At 34.5% G+C, this 22,377-nt stretch overlaps 1 protein-coding gene and 1 long non-coding RNA gene across 3 annotated transcripts in view; both read right to left on the bottom strand.

Annotated features, from left to right (window-relative positions):
* The window catches only part of LOC126967401 (uncharacterized), a 557,714-nt gene that overhangs the window by 23,522 nt on the left and 511,815 nt on the right, over positions 1-22,377 (bottom strand). The window lies entirely within an intron of this gene.
* LOC126967385 (uncharacterized) overlaps positions 1,749-22,377 on the bottom strand; it is a 33,859-nt gene continuing 13,230 nt past the window's right edge. Inside the window, exons 2-3 of one of the 2 annotated variants that reach the window (XR_007729985.1) lie at positions 3,161-4,235; positions 1,749-3,067 (exon numbers count right to left, since the gene is read on the bottom strand). Coding sequence is in view for 1 of the 2 variants with exons in the window: in XM_050811829.1 (XP_050667786.1) it covers positions 3,258-4,235 (978 nt within the window). In the remaining variant the exon portion in view is untranslated. Of the gene's footprint in view, positions 4,236-22,377 lie in introns of both variants that reach the window. The other variant, XM_050811829.1, reaches the window with a different exon arrangement.

Consider the following 22,377-nt stretch of genomic DNA (forward strand, 5'->3'; position numbering starts at 1 on the left):
GAAAGTTTGGCCAGCATGTAATAATTGAGGATTCACAATTCATTCTTTTTTCAAGCAGGTATCGAATCTTGTAAGATACTTACCTACTGATTTTAGTATCATAAAATAATAATAAACTTATTGATTCTTATTTTGAATTACTACTGAATTACTGATTTGAGTAGGTATAGATAGTTTGATGGAGTCGGAACAGCCATATAAAAAATACTGTCATGTCAATGAATGTTGATGTCAATTGCGCAAAACGTTCCGTTAGTGCAAGATGACTTATTTTTTAATAAATTATAATAATTTATTTCTTTTGACTCCCCATATCTTAGCGCCTCAATATTTTTTGTATAAATTTAAGTTTATAATTAATATAAACTTATACTTGTTCGATGCTTGCTTAATTTTTAAATTATGGGGGTCCATTCTCGCCATCCTCCTTTTGACCCCCTTTCCACACGCCCCGGAGTTGCTCATGGTCGTTTCGTCCGTCGATGATACAGCACTTGAAAGCGCTTTTCTAGGAAACTGATATATTTTGTCGGTGCCCGCTTTTGAAAACAATTGCAAGTTACATTCTCACTCAATAAATGCAGTGTTATCAATGTTGCAAAAAGGCGGAGAGACTGAAAACATTGGTGTAACTGGTGTGTGGGAAACACACCAGTTACACCTTCACAAACAAAATTGTTTCACAATGATGTGTGTGTAAACGTGTTTTCTCTCGTGTCAAAGTTGTGTTTGTCAACTTCCATTCTGCACTAAGAAACGTATACGCGCTTTTAAGAAGGTACCTATGTCGTATCGTACTGGAAACACAGCTTATTCCACAGCTTGGTTGTATGTAGACGAGAGTTCTATGAAAACCGCACTGTGGAAAAACGCCACACATCCCGATGTGGGGATAATATCCTAATTTGTGGCGAGTCATGTGAAGGTGGAATTGGACAGCAGCAATCAGGTCAAACAGCTCTTCGGACCACCCGCCCTTGATAAATGCGGTAAAAGACAAAAAGAAGCGACTGCTCCGCTGATACCGGGGTGCGCCAGGCCAGAGATGACAACAATACTCCATGTGGCCGGACCTGCGCTTTGTAGAGCGGCGCTGGAATGTAGACCGGCTTGAAGCATTGCCGTGCTCTATTTATGACGCCCAGCTTTGGATTTGCCCAGCGCGCGAGTTGAATGCAGTCGGGCCTTAGGTAAAGAACATCTTCCCTCGTTGTCCACACGCCACGCTTCGCGCAGCTACATCGTTTTAATCAGCCGGAACACGTCCACTGCTAGACAAAGGCCTCCGCCAAAGATTTCCTCGACGATTGGTCCTGCGTTGCCCTCATCCAAAGTATTCCGGCGATCTTGACCAGATTGTCGGTCCATCTTCTGGGGGGCCTACCAACACTGCGTCGTCAGTACGTGGTCGCCATTCGAGGACTTTAATACCCCAACGGTCATCTGTCCGTCGGACTATGTGCCCACTACCACTTTGGTTCTCCTACGGATCTCCTCATTTCTGTTCGATCTCGCAGGGATAATCTGAGCATAGCCCTCTCCATTACCCTAACAGTATTTTAACCCATTGTAAGATGGTAAACTTAAAGCATTGTTTAAATTTATCGACACAATCATGATTGTAGGTATTGATTATAATTTAGGTCACATCACTATCACATTCCTGAACTCTGCATTCAACTCGTGCGTTATCTGCAATAACTTAAATTAAAATCACAGGTAATAAATAAAAAAAAATAAAACGTAAGCTTGTTTCATAAATATTTAATTTACATAAATTGTTTTGCATTCCTCAAATTCAAACATTCATGTTCAGTCACACAATGGCTTATAGTTTGTAAACAATTAAATATTGTTATCTGTAGACTTTAATAATTATCCACATAATAGTCACAATATATATAATAATATAGGTAAAGTCGACATTTTATCAGGCACCAAATTCGATCAATTTTTCTTTTACTTTTATATTAGCACATAGTACCTACATCTACATACCAACGTCAAGTCTTTCTATACAAGGATGTACAAAAAATAATCATATTATTATCTATATTTTTTACTGGTGGGATTTATTAAATGGATCCTTGTGTAATAAAATCTCTCTGGCTATAATATTTTCACTAAGGCGGTTAGGACGCGTAATAATTTTTAATTATAAATAATACAATATTGTCTCCGAATAGTGAATTTATAATTTAACATTGTTTTATAATATTACTGCCACGCGCGCGCACTCTCAATTTTGTGGTAAATACTTTTGATGAACACATCTGTGATCAAGCCCAAGCCAAGGATTTTTTTTTATATTTAATCACTTCTCAACTTTATTTTTATAAATTTTTACAGACAAATCAACCAATATTTTTAAAATACATATTATTATTATAGTTTCCTTGCGTCCTTATCTTAAATTTTAAGCCTTAAGTATACATATACAAGTTTCAAATATAATTCATGTCTCATTTACTTTTAGGGCATAAAATTTAATTTTATGTTTCATACAGTGTTGTTGTAATGTCTTGTTTACTGTTAGATAATTAATAGGTCTACATAGAGTCTCTTGCTCTTAAAAAACCGATAAAAACAGGCCAGGAATATTAATTTAGTGTGCGTCACACGCTACGTCTTACACTCGCGATGTGACACTTTGTGTAAGTGTGCGTGAATTGCTCAAAGTAGAGGATAGTTCTAAAGTCTATTTTATTCAAAGTTTTCACAGCTGTCGTAGTCTATCTAGACGTATGAATGATCTAAGTGTTTACTATATATTCATGTACCTAAATTAATAAAAATAAAGTAAGTAAAATAATTAACGTTATTACACTTTAGCGTAACAATTAGATTAGTACAGCAATTCAGAAAGGTATTTATCAATTTATTTTAAATTATTTTATTATTAAACACAAAAAGTCCAATGTGAAATATAAAAGCCTCCATTTTTTCAACAGTCATACAACCTTTGCATATATCACAAACACTTATTTTACTTATCACTAGTATCGGCAGTGTCACGACCTCCAACTCTTCACCATAAACTATAGTCTGTCCGCATAGAGTTCAAAAACTGGCGCTTAATAATAACCTCGCTACTGTGCACGGGTACGAGACATTAAGCTGTTGTCAAGCGCAAGGTCCCGCCGCTGAAGAAATATGTGACCGGGCCGAATTCTTAATTTAAGTTTAGAAACTCACATTAAAATTTTATTTTTATCAACTCTCTGCGATCAAATCCATATAAAATATTATTACAACAATTACTTAACTCTTAAATCAACTGTTTCAAAACCCGTTGAGTCCGATATGAGTTTAGGGGATGATATTATTGGTGGTGATTCTCTGGACAAAGACAATTTTTTCTGCCTTGGAGGTGGAATAGGTGCTAGCGCTGGTGGAGCGGTATTTGATTTGATTAAGTTCTTAATTCTTAGATCACCTCTGTAGTAGTACAGGTATATTCCAGTGAGCACTCCCAGCGCGATAAGGAGTGCCAAGATTGCGACCAAAATGACATACCAGGCACTGCCTGATGATTCTTCTGGTGTAGGAACTGTTGGACGCCAGCTCGGAGGAACATACGAAGGTCTGGGTTTCCTTGTGGTCGTCGAGAAACGACCCTCGATAGCTATATCAGCACACGCCCTGAACTCTTCCTGTGGACCACAACCAACCGCTCCAGTTCCATTTGGACAATTCCCCCAATTGTTCCCAGCAATATACCTCCATTGCAACACGCAATGGGAGCACTGTAGATCCTCTGGAAGCTGGTATTTCATCTCATACACCTTGTTACCCTCACGGGGATAATATTTCGAGTCTGTCCTACCATCTAACAATAAGACATGTTTGTCTAAACATTCTTGGGTGGTTGATTTGAATTCCTCGCATACCCGGAATTCGAAGAAACCCATGTGGCTGGCAGTTAGTTCAACTTTAATGACTATTATATCCTTGGAAGCGTATTTACGGACGATAACTCCTTGTCCGAATCTACCGCCAAGTTCGTGATCTCGTGGTTGGGGCGAATCCCAAGCGTCACCACAAACGCCACATTTCCCATTGTTCCTATTCCACTGCCGAGTGAATCCTCCGCAGTAAAGTTCGTGGTCATTGTAATTGTGTGGCGTGCCGAAGCCGTACCTCCACGCTGAAGCTCTTGAGGGTGGTTCTATCAGTCGACCATGGCCTTCAACGTTGACTAATACAACAAGAAGAGTTAGGCCACTCCATATAACCTGAAAGAGGAAAATATTGTTGTTAAATTGTGATTTGTAAATTGAAGCCTTGCTCGCTTGACAGCGCGCATACTCTATCGTCTATATAAATTGTTTTTATTGTTCACGAATTCCGATTTTTTACATGAAATTCACACAATTATTTTTGTTAAATGCGTGACAGCTCATATGTAATCATTTATCTTCATTGCTACGTCTGCCGTGCAACAAATATGTTTATTTTTCTTGAGTTAAGTATCATCATCATTAAAGATTGACGTAAGAAAACTTGCCCAAGTTGCCGAAATTCTGATTAAACACAATTATTACTACAGCTCAAGCTATAATAAGACACTTTCTTTCTTTATCTTTATATTTAATATCTTATCTTTATAATAATATTTAAATGTGTATCAATCATACCCACAACTTATCATCATGCTAATAGAAGCTGTTAAAAACTTTCTCTTAAATAGTTCCGGTGATTATATTTGATTATATCTAAGTACCAACACCATATAATATGAGGTGATAAGTACTTTACACTTAAGTTATTTTAATCGCAATGTTAAATAGGGCTACCGCATGTAAGTGAGATAATATGTATTTTTTTGCAAGTGTCTTTTTATAATATCGGTCAATGTTACGAGTACTTATGTGCAAGGATCCTAAAGATGTATTTAGTGCTCGACCGACGACCAGCGCTGACGTAAGTCGAGCGTAGAGCGTACCATATCCGCTGACTATATTGCATTTAGTACTCAGCTGACAGTACTTGAATTGTTTGAGCGTATACAGTTGCGAAAAAAATGAATCCAACTTTGGGAACTATTAATAGAGATAATTAGATTCAACAATAGGCTCAATTGCATTTTTGTTCAAAAATTTTAAATATAATTAGTTAGCCTAGCTGGCATCCTGTGTAAAGAAGCCTCTCACTAGTAAAAGTCGCCACCTGCGAGACCCTTGGGCCTGGGACTTCCCTGTTCTTTTTATGCACCGGGGAAACACAGGACAAAAGTTGGAACATTAAAATATTTAATTAAGTTATTACTTTACTTTTTAAATTTCTTTGATATTTAATGATATATGATATATAATGGGCTCAAATATTATGTAGGTAACATAATATTATAGTATTTTATGCACATAATAATAATAACATTATAAAGAGTTTGACCTAGTTATACAACGTATCGCATAAGTACGACTAGGTAATTTTAAATAATACAAAAATTAAACAAACAGTTAATATCACAAGTTTTCGAGTTGTCGCAAATGGGCGGGAAATGTATTACATACTTAATTACCTCTGGTTAGCGATTTTTCTGTCAAGGAATGGCAAATGTACACCCATACAGCCAACGCGTATTACCTAATATTTCTATGAACCTAACATAACTAACCTAGATTTAGTTGTCTGTGGTACCAAAACAATTCTGTGCTTTTTTGCGACGTTATAGTACGGTAAGCAATGCTCTTTTAGGCCATAGAGCAGGGGTGGTCAAGCTTGAACTGCTGGCGATCTACCTCAAAATATGTAGACTACGATCGATCGGCTCTTAGAGGCTTCAAGTATGTGTGATGAAGGATTGTCGTCTAGGTAGAGTGTCACGATGACATAGATATGAGTTTTGCGCAAAATATGCATTTTTTTAGCCAAGGTAAGTGTAGGTCTTCTCTTAAATGTCAATGAAAAAGTCATAATTATTATTCAAAATTGCGAGTTTATTGGTTGTTACAAAACAAACGCGTACTTAAGTTCTAAGCTTTTAGTTACTTTGGATGTTGAAGCGTGACACTGAATGTCCTAAGCACACTTTTCATATGATGGTACGACCGATTTTAGTTTATTATTTCGGATTTTTTTTCTCGAGATCGACTCAAAAAGCACTCGCGATCGACCGTTTGATCACCCCTGCCATAGAGTATAGACTTTTTCAATAAAGTATATACTCATATTACTGATCGTGGCTGTATAAATGACAGATAAAAATAAGGGAGTAGAAACAACACTTAACAACCCTAACTTTAAATGACATAATAATTACTGTCCTAATCTCGGTATCTGGGTCACTTTCACAGTCAAATTTCCCATGCATAATTATCTCGGTTTAAGCAAAATAGTGCATTAAATTTGTTTATTTAAGCGTCCATGATTACGTTACCTACAAATTACAATGTCGTAATAGCATGTAGGAACTACGTACTTTTAACATTATAAAATATTTGGAATACATGACTACTACTCATTCGAAATTCGAATTGGTAATAAAAGTAGATGACTAACTAACTAGGCCTGGTAAACGGTATTGGTCAGGCGGTGTTGCCAAACCAAAGATTTAATACAATAGGTGTTATTTGGCAAGCCATAACAATACGTGCCTTACATTTATAATATATAATATTGCAGTTTACTTTTCTGTATTGAGTAAGTGAGACTTGAGGAACGTGCTTGTAACAACAAGTATTTGGATAACTATGCAGTTTGTATGCTTTGATATTTTTACTTTCAGGGAAATACACATAATAGCCGTCTGGCTGTTGCCATCTCAAAAATTACATTTCAAATGGTTTTTTTTGTCGTAGGTTTACCGCCTATTTTACTACTGAATGCTAGGAATGGAAATATGTAAAGTTTTCAACGCCCAATGTAAGGCAGGTTGATGCTAGAATGGTATTTATGTAACTCGATATTTCGCTGGTCTTTCTTGGCATCACTTTGCATTCTAAATTGCAATGGAGCCCTCATATCGAGGCTTTGGCTGGAATACTTAAGCTCAGATGTATAAAGCGTACTTAGACTTTGCTCAGACTTTACTTACGTAAAACTTAGCTGAGTTTAAGCTTAGCGTAATCTTTGATTACGTTATTATATTCAATTGACATCTGAAATCATGCTGAGCTTAAGCTAAGACAGCAAAATGAAAAAGACACGTTCACATTTTATCACACTCAGCTTAGCAACATCAACAAAACTATTCATAAAATGAAAACTACTCGGCCAAACTATTTTTTTTTTTAATTTTAAGGGACGAAATGGCAACTATTTCGCAACAAACTAAAGAAGAATTACGTAAATCAGTTCATTAATCTCAGCGTAATCGGTGACAATACATAAAAAAAATACCAATCGAGTTGAGAACCTCCTCCTTTTTTAATTCAGTAAAAAAAAACTCTTGCGGATGGAATTTCGTAAAATCCTCTTTCTTAAATGTTCTTAGTTTACCTCTACGCGGCGAAAGTAATATTCCCACCCACGTCTCAAAGACTTCACAGATATCGTGATGGGTCAATAATATAGGTGGAAATCTTATTATACTTATATAATAGATTACATTATGTGAACTCAAACTCTACCCTTTTTTTAATGATAATAAGTCTAATTTTATATTATAATAGCTGACCCAGCAAACGTTGTATTGCCGATATTAAAATCGCGATACAAAAGAAAATGTTGATCGTAGATGGGTGAAAATTTGAAGTTGTATGTATTTTTTAATGCTGACTCATAATCAAACAAATTTCAAAAAAAAAAAATTTCAAAAAAATAAATATGAAAAAATTTGGCGTCGACCACCCTTAACATTTTGGGGGATGAAAAATAAATGTTGTCCGATTCTCAGACCTACCCAATATGTACTCAAAATTTCATGGGAATCGGTCAAGCCGTTTCGAAGGAGTTTAACTACAAACACCGCGACATGAGAATTTTATATATTAGAAAGAAGACGTATTCATTGACCGGGATGGCATTCATATATTGATCCAGGTTAAAAAAGGCGGTTGAAATTTCATTGCTGTCCGTTTAGGAGTTTTTGCACGAATGAAAAAAAAACATATTGTAGAAATTAGTAACATTAGACGGTCATATTTTTGAGGATGGTTTGGAATGTTGCATTATATTCATTTTTTAATTAGACATCGAACTAATAATTCGATTTCACTTTGATATTCGGCATAAAACTACACAGCCACGTGCAATTGAACGCCGTTTGTGTCGAGTGAAATAGTTTAGTATACGCGATGTGTTGTACCGCTTGTGTTATAGCAATATTATTGTAATGTAAAGGAAAGTAAAAGTACGCAACGGTCACCGATACCACAATACAAGTAATAGAACAGTAGCGTAACTCAGCTGTCTCCTTGAAATTTATACCTACGTCTGGGCGAAGTGCTAGGGTTGCTACACACAATAAAAAAAACTACGTTTAAAAAAACCGACTGCAAAAACTGAAAAGTATCAAATAACTAAGAATTTAATTTAAAACACCTCTTATGCAAACCTTTACTTTTAATATTAGATAATAACATACTATTATTTATATGTGCTACCTATTGATAGGTTTTAAGTCAGTGCCGTTTAACGTAGTTTTTTTTTATTTTTTACGTTTTGGTGTCAGTTAATAATAATATAATCAACCTGAAAGAAAACTCCAAAAAAGCCGTACACAGAAAACCATTATGTCATCCAGGTAGACTATAATTTTCATATAAATGTTCATAAAGTGAAAACTACTGGGCTAAACTATGTAAAATTTTTATGGGACCAAATGGCATCTATTTCGCATCCAACAAAAGAAGAATTACGTAAATCGGATCATAAATCTCAGAGTAATCGGTGTACATACATAAAAAAAATACCGATCGAATTGATAACTTCCTCCTTTTTGGAGTCTGTTAAAAATATTGACGACGCGGACAGCCTGTAGCTTCCAAAGCTCAGATTTTCGCAGATAAATGTAAGGAACTAAAATGTTGGCCGTGACTTCCTGAATGACCTGTAGTAAGTTTCATTTTAAAGAAATATGAAACACTCAAGTTATTGACAAAAACATGACTTTCTCCATACAAAAAATAATTTAATATTTTTTTTTTCTCTTAAATTAATGCATATCTCAGAAAAACAACTTCAGTAAAATGTGTTTGTAATAGTTTCAGCAGTCTACCAAATAAAATGTGTTCGATTCCTTGGCCTTCAAATTGACCTCACCCTAAGTGAACAATTTCGTGATATGGAAACAGTGTGGGACGCAGTGCAGCTACTTTAACCCTTAACTAGTATCGTGGGGACCACGCGGCCCGCAAGCATGACATTTTCTTGTTTTTTTTTAATAAACTAAGCATCGTGAGCAACCGCCATTTTAAGTATTATTACGTCGCTGGACGTGGCGGGTGCCGGACATCCAGTGCTGTATCACTTCCACCCCCCCCAATTCCAGGCCCCCACAATACCATTTCCATAAGTATTTTAGCATAGTAATTTATATACTTTTACAGTTATTAATTCAAGATGTCGCGGCAATTTACACGGCTTTGAACTTTGTTCAGCCTAGACTAGACTAGATCACTGATTCGGAATCAGATTTTTTGTGTAAAAGTTCTTTTATTACGTTTTAAGTATTTCATGTTGATTATTGTGAAATTTTTTATAAAACGTCATATAGATTAGAGAAAACGTTATTTGTTTTTTAGTTGACGTATTATAGATTAACTTTCATTGATATGTGTAACGTAAAAAAAATATGACCAAAATGTTGATACTATTTTATGATCTCTTAGTAGTACTGAACTAAGAAGATTTATATTAATAAAAACTATATGATTACATAAAACAAGCCTATTATTAATTATATCTGACTATTTATCCAAGTACACAGTTAAAACTTATTTGCTAGAAGAAAACGTACTATGGGGGCCGACCGGACCCGGACCCGGACCTTATCCGTAAACCCTGTCGGTCAATAAGACGACGTATAGCTTACCAGCGATAAAAGTTTGTATGGAAATTGCAATTCACGCATCCCAATATAAGGCGATAAGAATGACTTATCGGGTATATTGGGACAGCTTCAGATTATTGACAGCTAATTACTGACAGTAGAAGGTAGTAATTTATCTCTATCTGTAGATAGTATATTGGGAATGGCCGTTAATGGCTGACAGGCTTGCCCTGCATGTTTCAGTATGACATCTCTCTCTATTATCCCTACTTAAACATTTTATTGAGATAAAACCTTTAGTTGCGAAGGCAACTGGCAACTACTAGTATAAAATATTGTGTTATGTGTACGTCTGGTATTATTACAGTTTGGTATTATTTATCAACGGAACTACGAAAGCTGTGCACATTTTAATATCTAGTGTTGCCTGCAGATCAAATGTCAATTTACCAATAATATCGATATAATCAAGTCTCTTGATCCCATTTCTAATAATACTATCGAGTATCGAGGTGAGCCACACTTCACTTCGCAAATCACAAGTACTTCCCAATTGATTTGACCATTAATTAAATACCTTCGTTATTTAACTAACAATTATCAATTTTAAATAAAACACTTTGTAAAGTATTACAACGCGTGTAAGGCCCGGATTCCTCCAAAGTGAATAGGAGAGGAGACTACAGGAGATAAGCTATGAAGCTGTCAGGCTATTTCCACCATAGCGGAGAGGAGATGTGAGCTGTGACAGCTCGGAGTCAGTCAAGTGATGTCTACGAAAGGAAGACGTCAAGTCGTTACAAAAGTTATATTTCAACCTGCTTGAGGAAGAGTAATTAGAGATTGAAGAAACATAATTAACTCTAACTATCTAACGAAACAGATCCTGGATAAGGCGCCGCCCGGCTGCCCGCTTACACGCATCTCCGCCGCGCCGCTTCATCGCTCGACACGGCATATTTTTATTTTATTTTATGGTTTTTTGTGAAATTGAAGTACACTAACTAATACTTTGTCTAAATATGTGTAGATATACTAAATTTTTCAATGCAGCAATGAACGTAAGTGCTTTGCAATTTGATTACAGACAGTTTGACAGACAATTCTGCCACAGATCGCACCTTTACTGTAAGTCGTTAAAGAGTCCCTTTGATCATCATATTCGACTATGACAATTACTTGACCATAACTATGTTATGGTAGGTGACTTAAATATCCGGATACCATAAAAAAGATTCGGCCGAGTATCGTTAATTTGCTCCTAAGAATTGAAGAGTTCCGTTACTTTGTCATGGATTCCGTAATCAGAACCTAACCAAACTATCTTTGAAGTATATCCTTACCAATAAAAAAAGAATCATCGAAATCGGTTGGCGCGATAAAGAGTTATTCGTAAATTTATCATCCATTTTGCTATACGTATGTATAGAAAATTTAAGACTTTTATGGTTTTCTCATGGATGCCATTGTCAAATCTAGACTTAATTACAATGGGACCAAACGGGAAGCGGTTCACCCAGTCGAAAGTTTTGAGGTAACAAACATACCGACGAATTAAGAACCTCCTCCTTTTTTGAAGTCGGTTAAAAATGATCTGCTCTCCTTTCTGCTTGATCCATTTCCACAGAATCTAAGGGGAGAGGAGCTGATGTGGAAATAAGGAAAGCTGATTTGATAGTCTTACTGAATGTGCCTATTAACCATGGTGGTCCACCAAGTTTCCATAAGCTACACAATTTTTTTTAATAAGTATAAGTAATGTCCTCTCATGATATTAATGTTTTTATTACCTTTGAATAAATATAGAAAAAAATAACGTTATACAGTCCCGTAGTGAAAACTCGAACATTAACGTTGTGCATTTTTGAATAATTTGGAATGTGAGGGGAATAATTTCGCTCGAAATCCTTTAATTATCAGAATAAAAGTACCTACTAGCATTTATGTCGTTAAATATTTTTTTTTATCGTAAACAAAATAACAATTTACTTTACATAAAAAAATTATCACTTCAGAACTATTAAAATTATTTTACATTAAAAAGTTTATGTTCTCCGTTCAGTTTATTTCATCCATAATTTCAACGACTGTCTTACGTGTCATCAGGTCACGTGTCCTGACGCGAGTTTAACATTTTATACCCATCCCTAGAAAAGTGCTTGACGCCACTAAAGAGGTTTTCACTTCAAAAATTGCTGATAATTGAATCATATTTCAGGCAATATTCATTTATTAAGATAACAAACAGCAGTTCAGCCAAAATAAACAAGATATATATAAATAATTAGTACCTATTATGCGATACGTGTGCATGAAAGCTAAAACTGCAGTAAAAACTGTTATTTTCATAAAATCCAAACAGGCGTTCTATTCATGTGCACCGGAAAACATTAAAACTAAATAAAAGGCATTTATTTTCTCAAAATTGATTCCTTTAGAATTCTATTTGATGTCATTTCTAATAACAACTAGATACTACTACCGCTTCGGAAACAAATGGCGCTCTGAGAGAGAAGAAGCGGCGCAATAAACTCTCCCAGCAATCTTTTTTTGCGCTCTTTTCAATAAAATTATACAATATTGTACAGCCATTTCTATCGCTATAAAATAATCACAATCTAGTACCAGGCTTTCCGATCATTTAGATATTCAGCATTGGAGTAATAGGATTTACGACAGAGCCATTTTTTTTATAAAACATTTAAATTTATTTATAGATAATGCCTGAACACAGGCTGAGACTTTATTATAAAAGTGTATACATTTACCCTTAAAGCTATTATGTATCTTATGAACCCTACTAGAATTAATTACAAGCAATCCCTCATTTCTAGTGTCATAATAATGAAAATCACTATTAAGAGCAAAAAAGTTGATCAAACGAATAATAATAATATTTTATTATTACGCGCCTAATTTTTAATAAAAGATGCTCTCGATTTGTGCCCATCCTGGTATTTGTATAAATTAACATTTGAAACTGGTTAATTGGTCCCAAAAACCGGATGAGGTATTCGTGCGAACTGTAAACGAGAAACTCTCAAATTAATAACATCAAAACTAGATAATGTGCTGCGTAGGCAGCTTACGATGTTAAAGGCAAAAATATATTAATTATACTATATTTATATGTCATGGCTGAATTATAATTAAAACTGGATTAAAATACTGCGGAAATTGAAGTTACGTATTTTTTGTGACGTAATTGGGTTGTAACATCAACACATTGTTCTTTGCTGTACTAAAAGTCAAATTCGAATCATTCTTTAATAACTTTGCCCCGTTATTTTAACTAATTATAATTATTCATGTACAATATACCTTATATTAAGGATTGGCCTCCGCTGCGCTCCAGCTAGATGCGATAGCAATGACAGTACAATATTGTATATTTTGATTAGGAAGAGATCAAAAAAAAGAATGCTGGGAGAGTTGTTTTCTTTTCTGTTTCCGAAGCGCTAGTAGTATCTAGTATATTAGAAATGACATCAAAAGAATTCTAAAGGAATCAATTGTGCGGCAACTAATACTATGCCCAAGTGGGCGTAATCGGGCCAGTCTCGAACACTGTGTGACGTTGACGTACTGTTAAACTTTGCTAATAAAAAACTTTTTAAAACTAATAACACTACAAAAATAAGAAAGACACCGGTATCACATATCATCAATAAATATTTTGTATTTTATTAATTTCAATGTAAAATCACACGAAGCGTATGTTACAAAATTTGTAAGATGCCATTGAGTGTCAAGATGCCACGCACACAAGCATCTAATACTTGCCGTAATAAAAAGCTATTGTTATTGGGTAGTGCGGTATCTAGTTGGAGCCCCGCGGAGACCAATCCTTAATCTAAGCAGTACTAAAGTTGCGATCCCGTGTAATTTTTTTTTTATTTTAATATTGACTGATCCGAGTCCATCAGATTCTGTTCCAAAGAAACAACGAGTTTTTATTCATCACCAAGCACGAGAAATGGCGAATAATGTTTTAGACATGCTGTTTTTACAGAACAAAGATTTTATTGTCTAGAACGAAAGTTTTTTATGGGTTTCCTACTTTATAAGGATTCGGGCTTACTATAGGTACAGTGAAAAAGAATAATCGTAGTATATATAGTTATAACCTATCGATAGACACGATATGATCAGTCAATCTGTGATAATTGCAAATAACTATCCCACAAAACCCACATCACTGAGAGTATCTCCATTTGAAAGCTCAAAACACTACCAACATAATAATAATTAAAGTGAAATTTTTATTACATCGTCTCAAAACTTTTTCGTCTGTGTGTTGCATGTCGCGTGACGGTCGGGCGGCGCCTATAGTTTGCAGCAGCTGACCGTGTAGTGTATAGACTATTACTCATTTGTGCCAGTGCTACACGCTAATTGTTTGTTTTTGTCAGTGTTTAATGTAAATGTTGTTACTTATTAAAGTGAAACTTTTATTTGCTTTTGGTAAACAACGACACAGCTATTGAGTCCAAAAAACTGTTTAACGAGGAAAAAGCAAAGAATAGCGTATAATTAGTTAGTATCACATTTACCGTGGTTTCATAAAACCACACAATCCTTTTTAATATAATGCGTCAATTTTTATTCAATTCACAGTTTTTAAAAGCGTAAAAAGGTAATAAGTGACTATGCATGTGGTAAAATTTTCACGGATTATGTGCATGCAAACATAATAAAAACTTCATAAGCATAAAAAAATCCATATACTCATTGATTTTAAATTAAAACATGAATTCACACTTTAATCAATTTATAAAACTAGATAATTAAATAAATCTCGAACACATGCTAACAATAAAAACGTAAACATAAAATTGCCAATAAAATGTAGCTTTCTTTAAAAATGAAATAAATCGTCGAAAGAAAGACGAAAGTTTTCGGTGAAAGTTGCGAAACAAAATGGCGACCGACACGACTACATTTTAACACAACAGTAGATATTAATTCAATTTAATATCTGCATGTGTCTGCAACGTTGGAATTTATAATAATTCCACTTTCTACATGCTAAAATTTAAAATTGGGTACTACGGTAAATAATATAATCGCATTAGGTATACCAAACTAGCATCCAACTGAATTATAATTATTATAAATAATTTATACTTTAAATTGATTTTAATACCTAGGTATATTTACCCAAAAAATTAACCCTTAACACCAATTTTAAGCACTAAGCGAAAGTAATGAGGAAGTACCTACTTATACCCAAAGCCCACATACATAATATGTATTAATTGTAAGGTATTGATATTTTTTTTTGTTATATTTACGGTCACGACAGATATTCCATCTTACAATTCAGAATGACGGGCTCTCAGTGATGTGATCGGGGCTATATCGCATCTACTTTATTGTTTTACGATGAGAGACATGTATTCATTCAAACATTCCTTCATTATTCTTTTTTATCTGTGCTTAATTGAAATTTCAACTCCACTGCGAGTCTATAATAATTATGTCTATTGCAAAAGAAATATCTTTTTAAGTAATATCAGTTATTAACTCCCGGAATGCTACATAGTTCAGTTTCACTTAAGAACAAACTGTTAAAATAAAATGACTAGTATTTGTCAAAGTAAAACGGCTTAGTTGAACTTAAAGAAAGCTAGTTAATAAGATATTATTACACCTTCCACAGTACGAGACAGCTGATATCGCGTGCATAATGCCGTGTTTGTAAATAATGTTCGCAAACAATACAGAACAGTACAGGCATTGGTCGTGAAAAGTTTTTGAAGTGAAACTTTTTTAGAATCGTTGTGATTTCAAACCGGATGCTACGGAAAAAACGACAGGTAAGAGACACAAATACAAAAATGTGTAGGATCAAGCCGGCAAAGAATGAGACAGAAATATGCATACTATTTTATTTTTATGCATGACGCGAGTAGGTATACCTTAATATATTCTTATGTCATACGCACGATTTATAACTGCATAGACACCAGGAGAACATAAATATGGTAGCGGTGTTAGTAATGTCTTTCATAGCGGTTGAAATCATATGTCATCCTAGCAACATGTACCAGGGCTTCATATGCAGTTTAGAAGTTCATGCACAATGCAGGTTTCACTTCTGACATGTGTACTTTGTACACACGCATTTTTTTTTACCCATAATATTTGCTAACTGTGTAAAAATACATACATTATTTTACATTGTATTTTATGAAACCCCTAGAGTTGCTAACCATAGGTACTATATAATATAGTATCCTACTGTATTCGATAGCAGGTGTGTATAGCAGGTGAAACTACTATATTTCTGTCTGTTCCACAAAAGCCATTATTGAAGAGTTGAATTGGAATATTTTCCATTTCTAAAATGAATAACAGTGTTAATAATAGCAGTGGTACTATTAGACACTACAACAGTTGAAGAATGGCAACAACTACCTAGTAATGCACAAATTACAAATATTTAAAAAAAAAAGAATATCATTTTTTCTCTTAATATATTTTCTGTAACAACAACTAGCGAGATTAATAGCTATGAGCTATGGAATAAAAATTTAATAATAAAGGCTTCAAATAGCAAAAAATATTCTTTTGCGAAATAAAGTACGTTATTTACTATTTTTTGTAGGTAATCATTTTAGAATTACTGTTATTGACCGACAAAGAGTTGGTAACCCTAGGCCAAACCCCTCACATTTTAGATATTTAGGTATATATACATATATGTATATTAAATATTTAAGTCGATAGAAATTAGATGCCAGTAATAACATTACTTGTAAAAAAATCAAGTATCGCAACTCAGTTCTTTTACCGTAAGATGTTGTGAGATTCATGTAATACCAAGTCTGTCAATTTATTTAGTCCCTACATGAGGATCCTTCAGACTTATTTATGACTGTATTTAAACATTCCGTCCTGTTTTGTTATATGTCCCGTTTTTCGACAATTTAACAAAAAAAAAGACGTGTGGCACTCGGGGACTGCCGCCGCGCGGTGAAGCTATTGCATAGCATTTTTTATCAACTTATGCAATTATAATTATTTATTTATTTTATTTATGCAGTATTTTTTTAATAAAAATAATTTTAAAAAAAGCAAACGGGAACTGTGTAAAATTTAACTTGCAAGATTTGATTACAGACAGACAAAGGGACAGGTGAAACTAAATAAAAATGCTTGTCATAATAATAAAAATTAAAAAAACGTGATAAAAAACATAAAGAAATTAAAAAAAAATCAAGACGTACTCCAGGCTCTTCGAGCCTGGGGCCTTCTGCACAAAAAGCATAAGAGATATTTCGTCATTGTCGTTATAGTTGCGGTGGAACAGCGGTTATCACTTATGCTTTTACTGTAACTACCATGGCGAAATTTCTCTTATGCTTTTTTTATACATCCAGTGGGGGGGTGTTAGGTTATTTTCGTTACGGAATTTCTGGATTCGGTCCCCACGCTCAAGGCCCGCGATTAAAGCTATGCAATAGCTTAAAAACGCAAAGCCACAACGTAAATGTAGAAAAAATATTTTCACTGACTCAATGGACAGAAGAACGACATGGGTTGTCATAGCGAACGCATATTTAAACTATATTGTTTTATATGCGTTCATATGCTTGTCGGTAGAGACTAAATTAATCCATATTTATTTGTCAATGTAATAATTTTAAAATGACATGAACTTTCTATGTTTATATTAAAAACGAAAAAGAGTTCATTTCAAAAGTAAAATAAACCTTTAAAATATACTGAGCGAAATAATTGACTGATAAATTAGACTTTATTACTGTACTATGATTACTACGAATGTAAACTTTAATTTTGAATCTTTATTATAATTGGTCGTAGTTCCTGAAAAACGTCTCAAGCCACATACATCACATTTTAAGGAATTCGTGTTTAAAGTTTAATAACTATTAGTGTATTCCACACATGTGAGTTGGGCTACTATGTCATGATGACATTTAATGAGTGACAGTAGGACTGCCATTTTTTGTCAGTCCGTTAATATGAATCACGTGACCAGTTTTCTGTTCTTAACTCAATTTCGACATGATTGTGGTTTGGAACGTTTTTCTGGAATTACGTCCAATTATGTTATACTTTTATTCCTACTATGTTGAGTTAAGAGGGTAGCTATTATTAATTTTTTAAACTTAATTAGTAATTTTAGTTTATATATGCATGCTTTGATGTAGTTGAAACGCACGTTTATAAAATTATAAAATAAAATAAAAAAGCCTTTTATTCCCATACAGAATTACATAATTAAATTAAAAAAATATATTGTAAATATTATTTTTACTTACCCTCAACTTAACTTAAGCCATTAGTCATCTAATATTAATTAGAAGAATAATTAGAAAAGAGAAAAAGTTTTATGTTGGTAAGTTTTTGTCTGTTTCTTAATAATTAGTAGTATGGGCCCCTATTTAGGTGAAGGCCTCCTCCATGTTCCATACCATATTCAATTATATCATCAACCCACATTTTACACGGTCTTCCAACTTTTCTAATGCTTATCAGTCCTTTCCATTTCGTTGTCTGTATCGTCCATCTCTTGTCTGTGAGTCGTGATATAATATTATGACCGCCCCGTTTTAGGATCTTAATAATATGGCAACCCTATCTATCGTGTACAATGACGTTGGCCTCTGGACTTGCATTCCGTGCCACTAAATAAATTAAAAAAAAAATGACAATGACGTTGGCCTATGGACTTGCATCCCGTGCCTCTAAAAAAAATAAAAATAAAGTGCAAGACATTCTATAGTAGATAATAAAACGTCATTGTTAGATTATTAATCACTTCTGACATTTTCACGTCAACCACATAAAAATATTATTTAATTATATTTTAATTAATGCAAAATGGTATGGCTAATTTTTATTTCAGCCGAGCCGTGTGAGATTGATATCGCAATTATTATAAGCCGATAATAGTTGAGTGCTAAATATAATATAATTAACGGGTTTGTGTGACAAATTGACACACATACCTGCCCACTGGAACCGCATTCTATTGTTTATGTTATCTATGACGTATACTAATAACTCTATCACCATTCATAGTGGTATTTTGTGGTAAGGAGTTTGTAAATCAGATTACTGACGCGTTGCACTACAGAATTTCACGAGATCAAAAGAAGAATATTATAGATAATTAATATAATGGTTTGCGTTAGGAATTTATAAAATATTAATAAAACTAGGGGTCACTCTTAGGTCGTAATTCGAACATAATTTTGATTGACATTACGAAATTTAAAATAATTGTTAAAAACGTTTGTGTGGGAAAGGATTATTATAACATAAACGATTTTTTTCATTATACCACAAACTGGGAACGAAGCGGACACCCTCAGGCTCTTAAATTTGTTTATTGTACGATATTACATTTTTATATAGAAAAAAGCCCGTTGAGTTTCTTGTGCCCGTTCTTCTCAGGTCTGAGGCAGTGTACTTTGACATTCAATAAGTGATTTTGAATCCTATTTTGAATAAAAATATTTGAATTTGATGGGAAGAGCAAGAGCAGAGAAAATTTTTGAAAAATTACCAAAATTATTTATAATTACTTGCCGGTGCGCTGATTTTTACCAAAAAAATCGACAACACTTAACAGCCTCTGAAATCTGTTATAGAAATAAAACGAGAAAGTCTGAGCATTGCAATACTTACATATTATGGTAACGTTATTGTGGGAAAGTTATTGCAGAAAATGTATTTAAATACGTAAGGCTGGATGCCTGAGAATCTTCGCTTCATTGTTTTTACAATCGCTTTTAAGAGTCGGATGTTTTTAAAAGAAAGTGTGTCGGTGATACAACACTTATTATAAGATAATTTATACCTCTAGATAGAGCCTCTTGCTGCTAGACAGCCGATGAAAAATGGCCCGGTTTATTATTTTAGTGTGCGTGACGAGCTACGTGATACACTCGCGATTTGTGTGCGTACATTAATAATTTATTTCGACGTTTTCATAGCTGTCATAGTCTATCTAGACGTATAACGGCCGTTCCCAATATTCAGTCTATAAAGAGATAAAAATCGTAACTATCGTTGACTTTTCTGTCCTAATAAACTTATCGACGGTACGTCACCTTATCCGTACACGCTGTCTGTCAATAGCTTACCAGCGATATAAGTTTGTATGGAAATTTCAATTCACGCGTCCCAATATAAGGCGATAAGAATGACTTATCGGGTATGTTAGGACAGCTTCAGATTATTGACTGCTAATTTCCTACAGTAGAAGGTAGTAATTTATCTCCATCTGTAGATAGTATATTGGGAACGGCTTGGATCTAAGCACTTATTAATACAGTGTGTTGTAAATAAAGAATAAAAAGATGTGTTTTTTTTTCGTCCTGAACGGACATGCTGCTTTGTTCAAGAGAAAAAGTATAGTACCTATTTCTAGAACTGGAACCATGAGTTTCATGGGGAATAAACAGTCCAAAGGAACATACAATGACAATAACTTCTTGATTTGATTGATTTATTGGCATTGCGTCAATATGTGGGTTCTCTTTGTATCTTCTACCGCATATTAACTTGTGTGTGGATGATGCAGCTACTGTACTCAATAACTTTTTTTTTGTATTTACATCTAATTACTTTTTTGACTTACTCGTGTAAGAAAGGCATTGACTATTTGCCGTTTGAGTATGTTTTGTTGCATCACTTAAATATTATATTGTAATTGAAATGATTTGTAAAACGATTAAAATGTAAATCTTGGTTTACAAGAGTGGCAATGAGTTTCTTGCTACCTCGTCTCATTAGCTCAACCCGTTACGAAGTGGCGGTAGATTCAATAAGAAATTTTGTTTTTTTTGACATTCATAAGTGTAATTTCCGTGACCTACATGAATTTTGATTTGATTTTATATCACGGAGAGATGTTCGGGTTGATACCAGCTATCGGAGACTTACTCGGAGACTTGATACCAGGATATCGCATCAGATTGACATCTGACATTCTACAGCCACACCTTTTGTTTCGCACAGCCACTTTGTGGAATCAATTACAGACTCCATTTTTCCTCAACCGACACGATTTAGGAACCTTGAAACTTACAGAATACTTCCAAGTTCTAGGCCGGCAATGAATCTCTTCACCCTTGGCAGCGGCGGCACTACCCATTGCGAGGCTCCGAGCGGCAGGTCTTTGCGAGGCCCTTAGTGCCTACCCTTCGTGAAAATTATGTGATGCGAAAGTAGGTCTAGTTGTTAGGTTTAGGTATTTCATGTTTGAGGAGAAATGATAAATATATATATTCAAATACTGTATAATAAATTTTTCATTTATGTTTTGAATGAATTACTGGTTAACTAACTTTATATTAACTAACCGTTATTTTATAACCGTTATAAGTAAATATAAAAGTATAGTTAAAAAATCTATTTTTTTTATTTGCTTGGGTTGTTTGGCCTCTGCAAGAGTGAGGCCCCAGGCGATTGCCCCGTTCGCCACCTCCTAAGGCCGCCACTGACCCTTGGTGTTAGGGATGTCCATTGGCGGTTCCGTCACCAGTTCCCCTCACAACAGCTTTTGTCCCTTCGTTTTTAAAATAAAAACTTAAGAAGAAATGTGTATGTATTTTCGACTACCATGGTAACATATGGCCAGTGGGAGGGTCTCTGCACGGGATGCAGGCTATTTCTGCACTGAAGCAGTCAGTACGTATGCAAGCATATTTGTGTTTCGGTTTGAAGGACATAAAATCTAATGTCGGAAACTGACGATCGCAATTACGAAACCGCTCAGAATTTTAGGTTCAAACAAGAATCCAGGACGCTATTGCATTTTAATACGCACGACGTGTCTTAAGTGAACTTGTTCGTCTCGTTGGATTTTGTTATAAAAAATATCCCGTAGGACATAGGACTTTAGATTGACGAGATCTGCAGAAAGTTCTGTCCAACGAATATATTATATTCTCATAGTATTTTATTTAATTGACGCGAGTGTTACACATTTAAATAAAACATTTTTTATAAGATTTTAATCCTTACACGCGTTTTATTCCATTAAAAGTTGTTCTCAAGTTTTTCTTGGCATGATAGGTAATACGAGTAATAAAGGCGGGTGTTGCTATAGGTACATCGTAAGGGGGCCCAATAAACCTACAGCCTATACATACACATGTTATATTGCTACGCTAGGCTTGCACGGCTCCAGATATTGAGTGACTTATGCAGCAATGGTGTGCAAAATGACGGACAAGAAATCGAACCAAAAAACGTCCTTAATGCAAGTTAAGGGGAAACTCATTGCAGTTATGAATAAATTAATATAAGCATCGATGATTTAGTTCCGCTGACGGCTCAACTCTACTAATATCATATTATACTCGTAGCAAGCAAAATATAACAGAATAACAATGAGGATATAGCGTGTTCTACGGACGTGGCGTTATCCAACGTGCACGGCTGGCGGGTACTGAACG

This window comes from Leptidea sinapis, chromosome 13 (assembly GCF_905404315.1).
Source record: "Leptidea sinapis chromosome 13, ilLepSina1.1, whole genome shotgun sequence".
Classification (NCBI taxonomy): domain Eukaryota; kingdom Metazoa; phylum Arthropoda; class Insecta; order Lepidoptera; family Pieridae; genus Leptidea; species Leptidea sinapis.